The sequence below is a fragment of the Vicia villosa genome, linkage group LG4, assembly GCF_029867415.1.
Source record: "Vicia villosa cultivar HV-30 ecotype Madison, WI linkage group LG4, Vvil1.0, whole genome shotgun sequence".
NCBI classification, from domain to species: Eukaryota; Viridiplantae; Streptophyta; class Magnoliopsida; order Fabales; family Fabaceae; genus Vicia; species Vicia villosa.
Genome location: NC_081183.1, coordinates 140,576,561 through 140,589,688, shown reverse-complemented (window position 1 = coordinate 140,589,688; position 13,128 = coordinate 140,576,561). Strand labels below are relative to the sequence as shown.

Below are 13,128 nucleotides of genomic sequence, written 5' to 3'. Positions count from 1 at the left end.
TCGACTCATGCAAAGATCATAAGTCCCTAATGATGCTGCCTTCGATACGCCAAATATGATCTCATCCCTCGAAAGTTGCCTACGAAGTGCTGAGGTGTCCTCTGGTTGCCTAACGAAGATGGCTATTCTGATCCTTCCCTTTAGACTACCTGCCCCTCTATGGCATGGGACAGTCTTAAGGTGAACGATAATTCGATGACCCTTTAACATCCAATTGAAAGACTTCCTGCCCTCTTGTGGTATGGATAAACCCTTTCGCCCGAAAAGCTAAAAGAACGAATTTTAAAACTTAGGGTAATTGCTTTTTAATTGCTTGCTCTTTTTGAAATTCAAATTTAAATTCAAATTCTTTTTCCCACTAATTTTCAAATACTTTTCAAAAGACTACGCTTATTTACAAGCTAAAGTTCTTATACAAAATTTCTATTCACACCCTACTTTTCAAACAATTCAAACATTTTGAAAACAAAGTGAGCTAAGCAATTAAGAGCCCATGGAAAACCATGGATGCAAAGGGTGCCTTACACCTTTCCTTTGTATAACCTACCCCCGAACTCAAAATCTTTTAAAAAGGGTCTTTCCTGTTCTTTTAGCCTTTCTAATATTTTGGATAAAATAAAAGTCGGTGGCGACTCTTGCTTACCGCGACATTTTCAATTAATAGTCAGTTCACCGTATTACACCACCCAAATTCAAATATTTTTTCTATTGTGTTAGTTATGGACATCACTTACAAAACAAACAAATATAGACAACCTATATTTGAAATAGTTGGCATGACATCAATCGAGTTTACATTTGATGTTGCATTTACCAATATGGAATCTGACCAGACATAGAATTTTTGTTAGGTGTTGGATAAGTTGTAACAAATGTAGAGGTAAAGGGATGAATGTGGAGGTATAGGATAAAATTTTCATTTTGCAAAAGTATTTGAGCCAAACATTTGGTCCATATGTCTAAAGAGTGGAGAATTTTTCTGGCACCCATCTACCTGTACCTGGCACCTCTCAATAGTATCGCTTTTATCATAACCCTCTCGCATAACTTTCACAATTCAAATTGTCATTTTTGGAGATTTGGGAAAACTTTGAACTTTTATCGCATTTTTTGAAACTTTTATTGGATATTTACAAGTAAACGTTTTTTCTATTAAATTTATGCATTTATATCGATAATTTTGAATTTATGCTAGATTTTCACGAAAACTATATTTTTTTACCAATATTTTTGAAATTCCCAATAAAATTCAATTTTTTTAATGTATTTTTACTGGCATTTTCAAAATAAATATGGTATCCAACATGGTTTTTATCGACATTTTTGAAATTATCGGTAAAAAAGCATACATGCATACCAACAATTTCAAAAATATCATAAAAATGCCGTAGGATACCGCAATTTTCAAAAATGTCGGTGAATACATGATCATTTCCAGATTTTGTAAAAACATGAATTCTTTTTTTTTTGTTTCATTTCCAGATTTTTTGGAAAAAAAAACGGATAAAACTTGTCACACATCAGATTTTTATCAAAATGCCGGTAAAAATGCATACCAACTAAATTTTTTTCGCGTGAGAGCAAAATTTCCAGCACATTGTTGATGAAAAATGGATATGGGTACTTTTGGTATTACGAAAATTTTGGGGGTGTTTGGTAAAACTTAAGGGGTGGCGAAAAAAGTTCTCTAAAAAGTGGTACTTAGAGCTTAAAAATCTTTGGATCCAAAATGTTCAAGATTTGATGTCTTTTATACTTGTTTATTGAGTACAAATGATAAGTTCTTTGCAGAATCTTGAAAACAGTTTTAGAAATCCTGTATCAGGTCTTGGAGCAAGGAGCATTATTGCTGTTTAGATCTTGACATAGGAGAGGGAATTCAGAAGATCAACAAAGCTGATGATTTGTTGGCTGTTTGTGGGGAGGAAGTTTCGAGGGAAGTTGTATTCAAAAGAAGTGAAGAGATTAGTAACATGTGGAGGAACCTGTGCCTGAAAGAGAATCTTTTAAAGCAAAAGAGTAGATTGAATTGGGACAATTATGGAGACCTGAACAGTAAATTTTTTCACAGCTTTATGAAGGAGAGGTTTTTGAGGAACCACATTAGTCACATAGTGGTGGAGGATCATATGGTGGACTCGGTCAAGGATGTGAAGGAGGAGACGAGGATTTTTTTCTCTACTCTGTATGAAGAACCAGACCTTGATCGCCCTCTTCTTTCTGGGATTCAGTTCAGCACTCTATCTGCATCTGATGCCGCCTATCTCGAATTGCCGTTCAACGAGACTGAGATCAAGGATGCAGTGTGGGATTGTGAGGGATCAAAAAGCCTGGGTCCAGACGGTTTGAATCTTAACTTCATTAAGAGATGCTGGAAATTTATGAAGGATGATTTTATCAGCCTTTTCAATGATTTCTTCAGGTATGGAGTATTATCGAAGGCAATTATTTCTTCTTTTCTGACCCTCATCCCGAAAAGAGAAAATCCTTTGGGCCTTGGTGATTACAGACCTATCTGCCTTGTAGGCTGCATTTACAAGATTGTGGCGAAACTGTTAGCCTCGAGACAGAAGAAGGTTATCGGTTCCATTGTTTCGGAGAATCAGAGTGCTTTTATCCCCGGAAGACAGATGCTCGACGGAATCCTAATTTCAAATGAGATTGTGGACCTTGCGAAGAAATCGAAGAGGAGTTGTCTCTTATTCAAGGTGGACTTCGAGAAGGCCTACGATTCCGTTAGCTGGGACTATCTTTCTTATGTGATGAAAAGCATGGGTTTCGGCGATCGGTGGATGAAGGCCACGGTGTTCTCTAGCTGGATGTCGATCCTAGTCAACGGTAGCGCTACTCATGAATTCAAAGTTGGTCGTGGCTTGCGTCAGGGAGATCCATTGTCTCCATTTCTGTTTGTGTTGGCATCAGAGGGGTTATCTAGAATTATGAAGAAAGCAGTTAGTGCAGGCGAATACAGTGGCTTCAAGGTGGGAGGGGAGTGTGAGGTGGAGCTAATTCAGTTCGCAGATGACACGCAAATGGTGGGCACGGCTGCTTGGAAGAACGTTTGGGCAACAAAGGCGATTCTTCGTGTCTTTGAAGTTGTCTCGGGACTTAGGGTAAACTATGAGAAGTGCAGACTTATTGGCATAAATGTGGGGGAGCACTTCGTCGCGGCTGCAGGTTGTTTTCTTTCATGTAAGATTGACATCTATCCTTTTATATTTTTAGGAATTCCGATAGGGTGTAATCCTGGCATCTGTTCCACTTGGGCCCTTTTGGTTTCGAAGTTGAAAGCTAAGCTCTCAAACTGGAAGAATAGGTTCTTAAGCTTGGGGGGCAGAATCACCTTGTTAAAATCTGTCATGTCTAGTTTATCTATCTTTCAGTTTTCTTTCTATCAGGCTCCTGTGCAGATTTGTAAGGAAATGCAGAGAATTCAAGCGAGGTTTCTTTGGGGAGAGAAGGAATGTAGGCGGAAGATCCACTGGGTTTCTTGGAAAGCTGTTTGTAGGCCAACGGAACAAGGCGGTCTAGGAATTAAAAGTATAGGCGCTTTCAACAAATCTCTTCTTTTAAAATGGTGCTGGAGAATCATCATAGGAGGCGAAGCGTTATGGCTGAAAGTTTTGGAAGCGAAATATGGTAATCTGGTTCGGGCTCTAATCGAAGAAGGAGGTGGGAGGAACATTCGGTTCAAGTCAAAGTGGTGGAAAGATATTTCGAGCTTGGATGGAGGAAACACGAGTAAGGTTTTGTTAGGCAACATTCGTTACAAATTAGGGAGAGGGAACTTAATCCTATTCTGGGAGTCCTCTTGGCTAGGTGACGCTGCTCTAAAGGATGCGTATCCGGCGTTGTACGAGGGCAGCACGAAGAAGGGGGTTAAGGTGTGCGACATGGGTGTTTGGGAGGAGGATTCTTGGCGGTGGAACGGTTTAGGGATTCAGAGGGGAGTGGCTCAATTGCATTCTGAATCTTTTCAGTCTTTGTGTGTTTTATTAGGGACAGCAGCTCCTACACAGGATATGGAGGACAGAGTGTTTTAGACTTACAAAAGCGAAGAGATCTATTCGGTCAAAGGAGGGTACGGTTGCATGATTGATCAACAAGTAGCAGCTGTAATCGATGATAATTGTTCGAAGGCTTTAAAGATTTTGTGGTCCTCAGGAGTTCCTTTTAGTGTCAAGGCTTTTATTTGGCGTTGCTTTTTGGACAGAATTCCAACGAAGGATCAGTTAACACGAAGAGGTTTGGTTTTTTCTAATTCAGTTTCGAATTGTGTTCTCTGTTCTGTTGTGCCTGAAACGACTACTCACGTTCTATTTCTTTGTCCGGTTTCTAAACTGGTTTGGAAGAATATCGCCAACTGGATCGGAGTGGATCCGTTTTTTAGAGGGAATATTTGGGAAGATTGTCTGTATTGGAGCGAGTTTGGGAGAAAATCCAAAGTTAAAAGAAGGAAGGAAAGCATCATTTGGACGGCTGTGACCAGAGGACTATGGTTAAAGAGAAACGAAATCATTTTTGAAAACGGGTCCTGCAACGTCAACGATATCACTTGGAACATTAAGTTTAAAGTGTGGAGATAGTATTCGATTGGAGAAATTACTCACCCCAAATGTAACTTCTACGACTTTTGTATGAATCCAATGGATTTCTTAGCGTAGATTTCAGTTGGTGCGTAATTTTCCAGTTCGAGCTTTTTTAGCTCCTCTTTTGTAAGCGGGTTTTGAGTACCCCTAGTACTATCTTAATATAATTCCTTGCTTATAAAAAAAAAAAAAAAGTTTTTGTGAGAAGCTTTTAGTCTTTGGCTACTGTAATAATTAGGATAGATGAGGCAAGAAAATTAATGTGATTTTTAGTTCCAAGATGTGATAGAAATAGTACAAACACGTTTATAAAATCTTCTCAGCGATACATCATATGTTCAAGTTGTTGCACATAAATATTCAAAGAAAATGGACTTCAAAGTGATATTCTTCGTACATCGATATGTTGTTGATTCAGTCAATTTATGCATTGGAAAAAGTTTACATCTTGCAATGTATATATTCTGCACGAAGAATGATCATAAATCCAGCAAACTGAACAGTGACCTGTATATTGGTATTCAGAGTTCGACAAAAAAAAAAAGGTAATATGCCATATATTATCATATCACACTGAATTGAATCTGAAATATTTTAGGACAAAAAATTAAAATCTGACAGTACCCCGAGTTGTTGAAGAAAATAACAAAAATAGCACACGCACTTCTTGCAAAATCAAAATTCATAAATTCTGCACATATTGCTATAAACACCTTTACCATTAAGATGTGGAATTAGGGTACAAATTTAATGTCTTTGAAGTATTCATGTTCCACTGCGCTCCTGGCGGTGATTCTTTTGCTGGGGTCCAAACAAAGCATGCTCTGAAATACAATAGATAAACATATACAATACAGTCAGCACCGTAGAAAAATACTTCAGTTTCTAAAATCTAAAATGCAAATAATTCATGCAAAATGAGAAGGGATAAAAACTGATAGAGGACTAATAACCAAAGAATATTTCTTTTATTTTTCCTTTGCTTTCAACGAGGTGAACATTACTAAAAGAATGATGGGAAACACTCGCATTGAAACATTCTAACACAAGTGTTTTGTGCAAATGAAAATATAAATAAAAATTGACATGTTTACGACCAAAAAAAGAAACAGGAAAATTTAATGGCCGTAAATCTCGAGCACTGTCCCTGTTATTTTTATTAAGTATGTCATTCATTATGATTCAGACACTTAATATAAGAATGCCTTCTTAACGAAATTCCCCGTAAATGATAATCTTTAACCTCATGAAGTACCATGTTTTCTAAGCTAGGATCAGAAACAGAAAGGATGACTACCATCTAATTTTTATCTTTATATTTTTGGTTCTAAATAAATTTCACTGGTTTTGTTAATTTTTCAACAAAATAAAAAAGTGCTGTCTCATGATTAAAAAACAAAATAAACTAGTTTTTGATTTATTTTAATAACACAGACTAATACTGAGGCTGGCGGAAAATGAGATATAAACTTATTGCACTAATTTTTAATAATGGCAAGAAAAAGAATATTGCAACACATATTGCACTTACAGAAATAAGATCAAGACCAGCTGGCTCAAGATTTGGAACCACGGCCGCTAGGTCCTGCAAAGTATGAGATAAGGTTGAATTATTATAGTAATAAAGATTACATCAATTCAGATGAAGGACAAACAGCAATTTGCTTACCTTAGCTGGCCACCTGGGAAATGTTGATTTAAAATCAGGCAATGAAGTTACTCCTGGCCATGTATCTTCGCTTGGGGTGCCCAAGATTCTTCATATAAAGAACAATACGTAAATATATAACAACTATATGCAAATTTGATTATTTATTATATACATCCCTGTTAGAAAGTAAGGAATGTTTTCTTATGGTCCCATTTTTCAAATCTATTTATCAGATGTTTATGTCAACTAGAATTTGTAAATTCATGGCATGCTACAGAAATTGTTAGATTAAAAAATCACCATTAAGAACTCCTTTGCTATCCATTTCAGGCAGTAAACAAGAGAGGCTAAACTAAAAAGCAGGGAAAATAGCAAAACTGCAAAAGGAAGGAAATGCTATCTCAGAATTCAAATCTCACTGAAAAATACTGCCCTCACAGCCATACATCCTGAAACCAAAAAAAAAAGATCTTGCTTTCTTCATTACCTCACCAAAAGAAATTTTTGAATTAACTGATTATAAAATTTAATAGAATTGCTGGTCTTCCACAAGTTCAAATACAATAATCATAATGATTACAATCAAGACAAATTTGTTCATATTTCATTTATTTTTCTTTTTTTTTAAAGCTAATCATGTTTATCGTCATTTGAAACAAGATGCATGCACATCTGAAAGTCCAGTTACAATCAAGATAAAGTTGTTCATATTTCATTTCTTTTTCTTTTTTTTTAAAGCTAATCATGTTTATCATTTGAAACAAGATCCTTGATCATCTAAGAGTCCAGCCATAGTCACAATGAAAAGAGACAGAAACTTAAACAAAAACAAAGCTAACCAAATCTGTAGTTAAATGTAGACTATAATGATTGATTGCAAAGGATGGCAAGAAATGTTGAAGAAATAACTAAGAATGAAAGCTCGGCTTGAAGATTTCAAGAGTCAATCATAATTTTAGTTTGTGCAGTAGCCATGCTATGACTGCAATTTATACTAAAACTCTAGCACAACGGTTAGATTCTAAAGTGGACGAACATCCACCTCAGTAACTACTACAAAAACTTTTTCCTACTAAGTGAGGTCAACTACATTGATTACACAATACCATCATGTCATATTGTAAATCATACCGTACAATAAACCATTGATATTTTTTCATCATCTGCCTTGTCAAACTCAAGAGTCCACATAAACTCCTGAAATCTCTATAGACTTTACTTATAGTTTACTTAATACAAAAATAATTAATTGACAGATGGACAAATCACCAAGTTCAAAATTACTAAAAAGTGAAGAATGGTGGTACTGGGTTCCCCCCTCTGTGACTGAATTGAGTTCAGGTTGATTTTAACAATTGTGAAAATAATATTGTGTTCCTGCATAATGATGCTTCAATCAATAAGCCCCTCTAGTAAATATTGGGGGAAAGTTTTTGCATTTCATCTCTGTCACCTACATCAATGGAAATACCATACCCGCTCCACCCCCACTTCATTTGTATATCCAGAAACTTCTTGTGCATTTCGGAACTTTTGCCAGCACAGGGACAGCAGAAGTAGCAGTTGTACCAGAGCTGCCACCAGTAGCAGCTGCAACCCCGCTAGCACAGTCCCACGTGAAGATATTTTAAAGACAGCAAAATAGAGAAGAACTATCTAAGACTATAGCTGTTGTGGAACTCTTAGCTAAAGATAACTAACTCAATAGTTAGCATAAATATTCCACCAAGGTCGTCAGTAACCATACTTTCTCTATTAACTTGTGCTAGCTTCAAAATAATTCAAATATGGAAGGGGCAGAGTTCTAAGGTTTAGAGAAAGAAAACAGAAGGGGAATTAAACAGATAGAGAAGCAAGAATTTGGTAAACCAGCCAATTTACATGACAATTCAATTACTTATGAGACTACATTCAAAGGGCCTTGGCCATGAAATGATATAAACATGGGAAAACATGAACCTGTGTGTAAGTTTATTACCAGAACTCAATTTCTACAGTCGAATACTTTATAAATATTAAAAAATGTCATTTTTAAAATCAAAAGATGCACTATCGGATGATAGATAATTAAATGATCTACCAAGAAGGATAAACCTATGGAATTGGAAATAAAGATATTCACCTGAATATTTTAAACAATTCGTCAATCTCGGAATCCCCGGGAAATAGAGGTCGCCGGTTTGACATCTCTGCAAATATACATCCCACTGACCAAACATCGACTGGGGTTGAATAATGACGAGATCCAAGTAATATTTCTGGAGCTCGGTACCACAGTGTAACTACCTATAAATAATCATCAATGACAGTGAAATAATATTAAATATCTTTACCATATTTAGTAACACCTTTACGCAAGACTTTACATGTACTCCTAATCCACTCTTAGTTAATGTAATTATTTCTATTCAAAATGATAATACATGTTTTATAGGTTAACCAATGTTTGGGGAAGGGGAGGCTTCCCCATGCCAAGGTTGAGACTTGTTAGAAGACTTAGTGAGGGCTTACAGTAGTACATACTCATGACGCTAGCAATAAAGGATCGTGGCAGCCCCCATTCTCATGGTACTCAGGGCACAACTTGTGGAAATGGAAGGGAAACCAAGGGGGAAACACATAGAAAGAGAGATGGATTCAACTGATGATATTAACCCGACACATGAAAGTTTGAAAGTTGAAACCCCGTTTCCTTGTTTAAAATCCCATTTCCACTCAAGTCTTTCCTCATCCATCTCCAGAGAAGCGGCAACATCCCATCTCTAGAGATTTCTATTCTTTCCATTCTAACCTCTTGTTGTCCTCTATTTTTTACCTTTCATTTTCTCTTATTTTACATCTGAGTCCATCCATTTTTCTATTCTTTTTTTCCTTTCTCTGATTCCATCCCTTTCTCTACCCTAACTATCTCTTCCATTTATTTGTGATTCTTGTTTCTCTGAGTTCTCTTATTCTGCCCTCTTGTTTTCATGTGCTCATCGTTTATCTCTGCAATTTTCTTCTCTTATACACTGTCCTCTTGGTTCAAGCAGTGATACTCTTTTGGTCATCTGACTCCTCTCTAATAATAGCAAGAGGAGGACTATATTTTACATTTATGTTTGCACTCCTTTTTTTAGTTTGTTGATACTTGATTGAACGACTAGAAGCAACAATAAGGAAGCACACAAACCTCATGTGTAAATGTTCTGACAGGAATGCCAAATGCCCTGGCCAATCCAAAATCTGCAAGCTTTAGAGAATTAGTACGGCGATCTATCAACAAATTCTGTGGTTTCAAGTCTCGGTGAAGAACTCTATGTGAATGACAGTAAGCAATTCCACAGAGCATTTGATAAAGGAACATCTGCAAACGGATCATTAAAGAGGAAATACTTAAACAAGAAGTTAAAATTCAAAGAATGGGAAGGGAGGGACAAGCATGGCAGGTAAAAGCACATACATAACTAGATACACTTGGATAGTACATTAATGTAATGAGACAGTTGAGCAAGCAATATAAAAGAGAACCATAACCAAAGAAATAAGTAAGGGCTGCATGTGATTTGAGTACAGTTCGGTATCTAAATAGCCATAAGCCATGCTACATCAACTTGAACGAACACAATGGAGCTCTGTTTTATTATCTACATGAAATAGTATTTGAACAACTTGATTTATAAAGACAAGGCAGATCCAACCAAAATGTACTGGTCAAACATAATAAAATCGTCTAATAAGCAAGAAACTGTAATCTACTAAACTCTGCTACTAGTCATGAAACTCGGGAGAAATGCATTATATAATAGTTTAAATTTGTTTTGTGGAAGGACAAGACATAGAATAAGAAAACCATAATTTATCGCCAAATCAGATTCTTGACCACTTTTTAAGTATTAACTTGAGTTACAAAAGCATGTGAGACATCTTAAAAGAAATAGAGAGAGGGAGAGATAAGAAAATCACAGAAGCCACTCACTTTTACTTGTCGAGGATCTTTAACAAACTCGGGAGATGAATCCATATGCTTCTTCAGATCTAAGTCCAGATACTCAAAAACCAGATACAATCGCTTCTCACTATGCACTACATCCTGCAACCTGCCATCCATACAAACAACAACCAAGCATATATTGAGAAGGAAATGGCTACAGACTCTGAATAAGATTTAACAAATTATCAAAATTTAAAGAAAATGATTCATTGAAAAAAAAAAAAACATAACACCATAAAAGTATGCCTTCCAGAAAGCTTTTAAAACAGATAAAGCTGTACTCATGTATCATAGTACATTAAATATAGGAATGTAGTTAGTTCAAGAGTAACACTCGATAATGAAACTGTTCACACAATTGATAATACATCATGCAATCACCCCAACTACATGAACAATAAAGAGCATAAAACCATCCAAAAAGTACTTAACAAAGTTTTACCAATTGCTCAACCAGTTTGCCAAACATTCACATAATGGAATCAAAATATCAAAAACAGGTTGTCAGTAGATCCACACATCCAGCCCCACCAAACCGGATAAGGAATGGTTGCCAATATCAAACATCAACACAGGCACTCAGAAAATAAATACATAACAACAAACAAAACAACACTAACCACACAATGACAATAGCATTTTCAAGACCTACATAAACATCCAGAATACAATTAAAACTTCAAATAGATCATAAAAACTACGAGAAACAATCCTCAAGACCTTATGAAGAACCATATCAAGCCACCTTCTGTCATTCATTGTAATGAAGCACGGACACCAGAAACACGACACCATCAACACCGGTAATAATTTCAAAAAATGAATAATTTAAAAGTAATCACAAATGTCAGTGTCAGTTTCATACACTGCACAAACACACATTTTTTCAGAGCTGTCGGTGCTACAGAGGACTAAAATGATAAGCATCAGTACTTTTCCAGATCCAACTTAACACTAATTAACAAAAACACCAACTAACAAAAAAGAAAAACATCTCTAACCTTCCGATTCACTACATATACACAACAATTCTACTCTCTACATCATAAAATTAACTTAAGATAGAAATAAACAGAAAGAGAGTTATATTAATTTATACCTAACAATGTTCCTATGCTGCATTTCTTTAAGAAGCGAAATCTCACGAATAGCAGTACTCGGAACTCCTTCATCCTCCTGTTCAAGTCGAATCTTCTTCAAAGCTATAGTCTCATTCGTAACACGGTCACGCGCCTTGTAAACCACACCGTAAGTTCCTTCACCAATCTTCTCCACCTTTTCATACTACAAAATCAAAATTCACAAAAAATCAAAATCAGAGAGTGTTGAAGCAAAAATCGAAACCTAATTCAGATGCATTGAACTTACTTGGTCCATAGCAAGCAAAAAGCACTCAATCAAAAGCTACGAGAAGATTGAAGATGCGTTGAAGGTTGAAATTGAGTGAAGAAATTGAAGATCTGAGAAGAAAGTGGAGAAAGCAACAGTGAAACTCTCGCTCTTGTTTGTTCAGTCAGAGTCTTCTTCGTCTCTCTCACTTTTTTCTTCACGCTCTTTATTTGTTTCTTTTCGTTTAATTTTCCCTCTATTTTTGTTAATTTTTCTATCTGTTTTTTTCTCTTTTTTGGTTTTTTTTTATTTTTTTATTCTACTGAATAAAGTCCGTTATTACTTATTACCGCCATTGAATGTGATGTTTTCGGGGGCGAAACTCGTGATGATGCTTTAATGACCAATCAAAGACTAGGGTAAGAACAATCCAACGGTTGTAGTTCGCTTGGTTCTAGCGATATTCTTTTAAGTAAAAGTTCTATTATTGCTTCTAGTTCAGTCTTCTAGGTGTTGAGTTGAGTTTGTGGGTAGGTTTCGCATTGAATTCAACCAACTACAAAATAATTTCTTATTTAATTTTGTAATTAATTTGTTGAATTTTAATCATAAATTTAATACTCCTTTCGTCTCAAAATATAAGAAGAAGAAAAAAACACATTTATTAAGAAAAAGTAAAAACACAATAATTTAGATGATAATTTTTTTTTTAATAATTGTCTTGAGAAGATGTAAAAATAATTTTAATTGGTGGTTGGTTATGGAAAAAATGAGAGAGAGAAAATAAATTAAATGCAATTTACATTTAATTCCACATGAAAATTATTTTTTTTCTCTTATATTTTGGAATTAAAAAAATGTCATTTTTTCTCTTATAATTTGGGACTAAAGATAAACTGTTAAATAAATGAGTTCATCAACTAATTTAGATGTGACATTTGTAGATTGTAGTCTCTGTCATGCACACATGATTTATAGGGATGTCAACGGGAGGGGGGCGGGGGATACATTTTTATCACAATCTCAACTCTCGAATCTATTTCTCATTCCGGCTTCTGATTTTTGCTATAGGGGGATTTGGTCCCCCGTCCCCGCAGATCGCCGCAACTCCTCACGAATCCCCAAGATTCATGCAGAGATCCATAAATATGACTTTTATTTATTATTTTAAACCAAATTAATAGTTAAAGCGTCAAAAGCTAACCACAAAAAAATTTGAAATTATTCCTTTATAATAAATATATTATTTTAATAATATTTAATCTATAATATTGAGTGTCATGACCACAAAAATTTCAAACTAAAAAAATTTGGAATAATCATTTAGTTTTTACTCTTTTACTAACAATACATACATATATATATATATATATATATATATATATATATATATATATATATATATATATATATATATATATATATATATATATATATATATATATATATATATATATATATATATATATATAGAGGAGGGATCAAATTACACCCGAAGAGTTACACCACGAGTTACACTCGTTCAATAACTACATCTCGAATTAATATTTTTTAAATTCAACCGTTGGATTGAAACATAATATCAT

General features: G+C 35.1%; 1 protein-coding gene across 1 annotated transcript; it reads right to left on the bottom strand.

The window, feature by feature from the left end:
* Nucleotides 1-5,071: 5,071 nt before the first annotated feature.
* On the bottom strand, nucleotides 5,072-11,790 carry LOC131595319 (cell division control protein 2 homolog 1-like). The gene is made up of 8 exons (XM_058867641.1): nucleotides 11,582-11,790; nucleotides 11,313-11,497; nucleotides 10,199-10,319; nucleotides 9,413-9,586; nucleotides 8,363-8,526; nucleotides 6,259-6,346; nucleotides 6,121-6,174; nucleotides 5,072-5,413 (listed from the first exon to the last, which is right to left on the bottom strand). Exons 1-8 carry the CDS (start codon nucleotides 11,588-11,590, stop codon nucleotides 5,324-5,326), a joined length of 885 nt encoding a protein of 294 aa, XP_058723624.1. The 5' UTR covers nucleotides 11,591-11,790; the 3' UTR covers nucleotides 5,072-5,323.
* Between the last annotated feature and the right edge of the window lie 1,338 nt (nucleotides 11,791-13,128).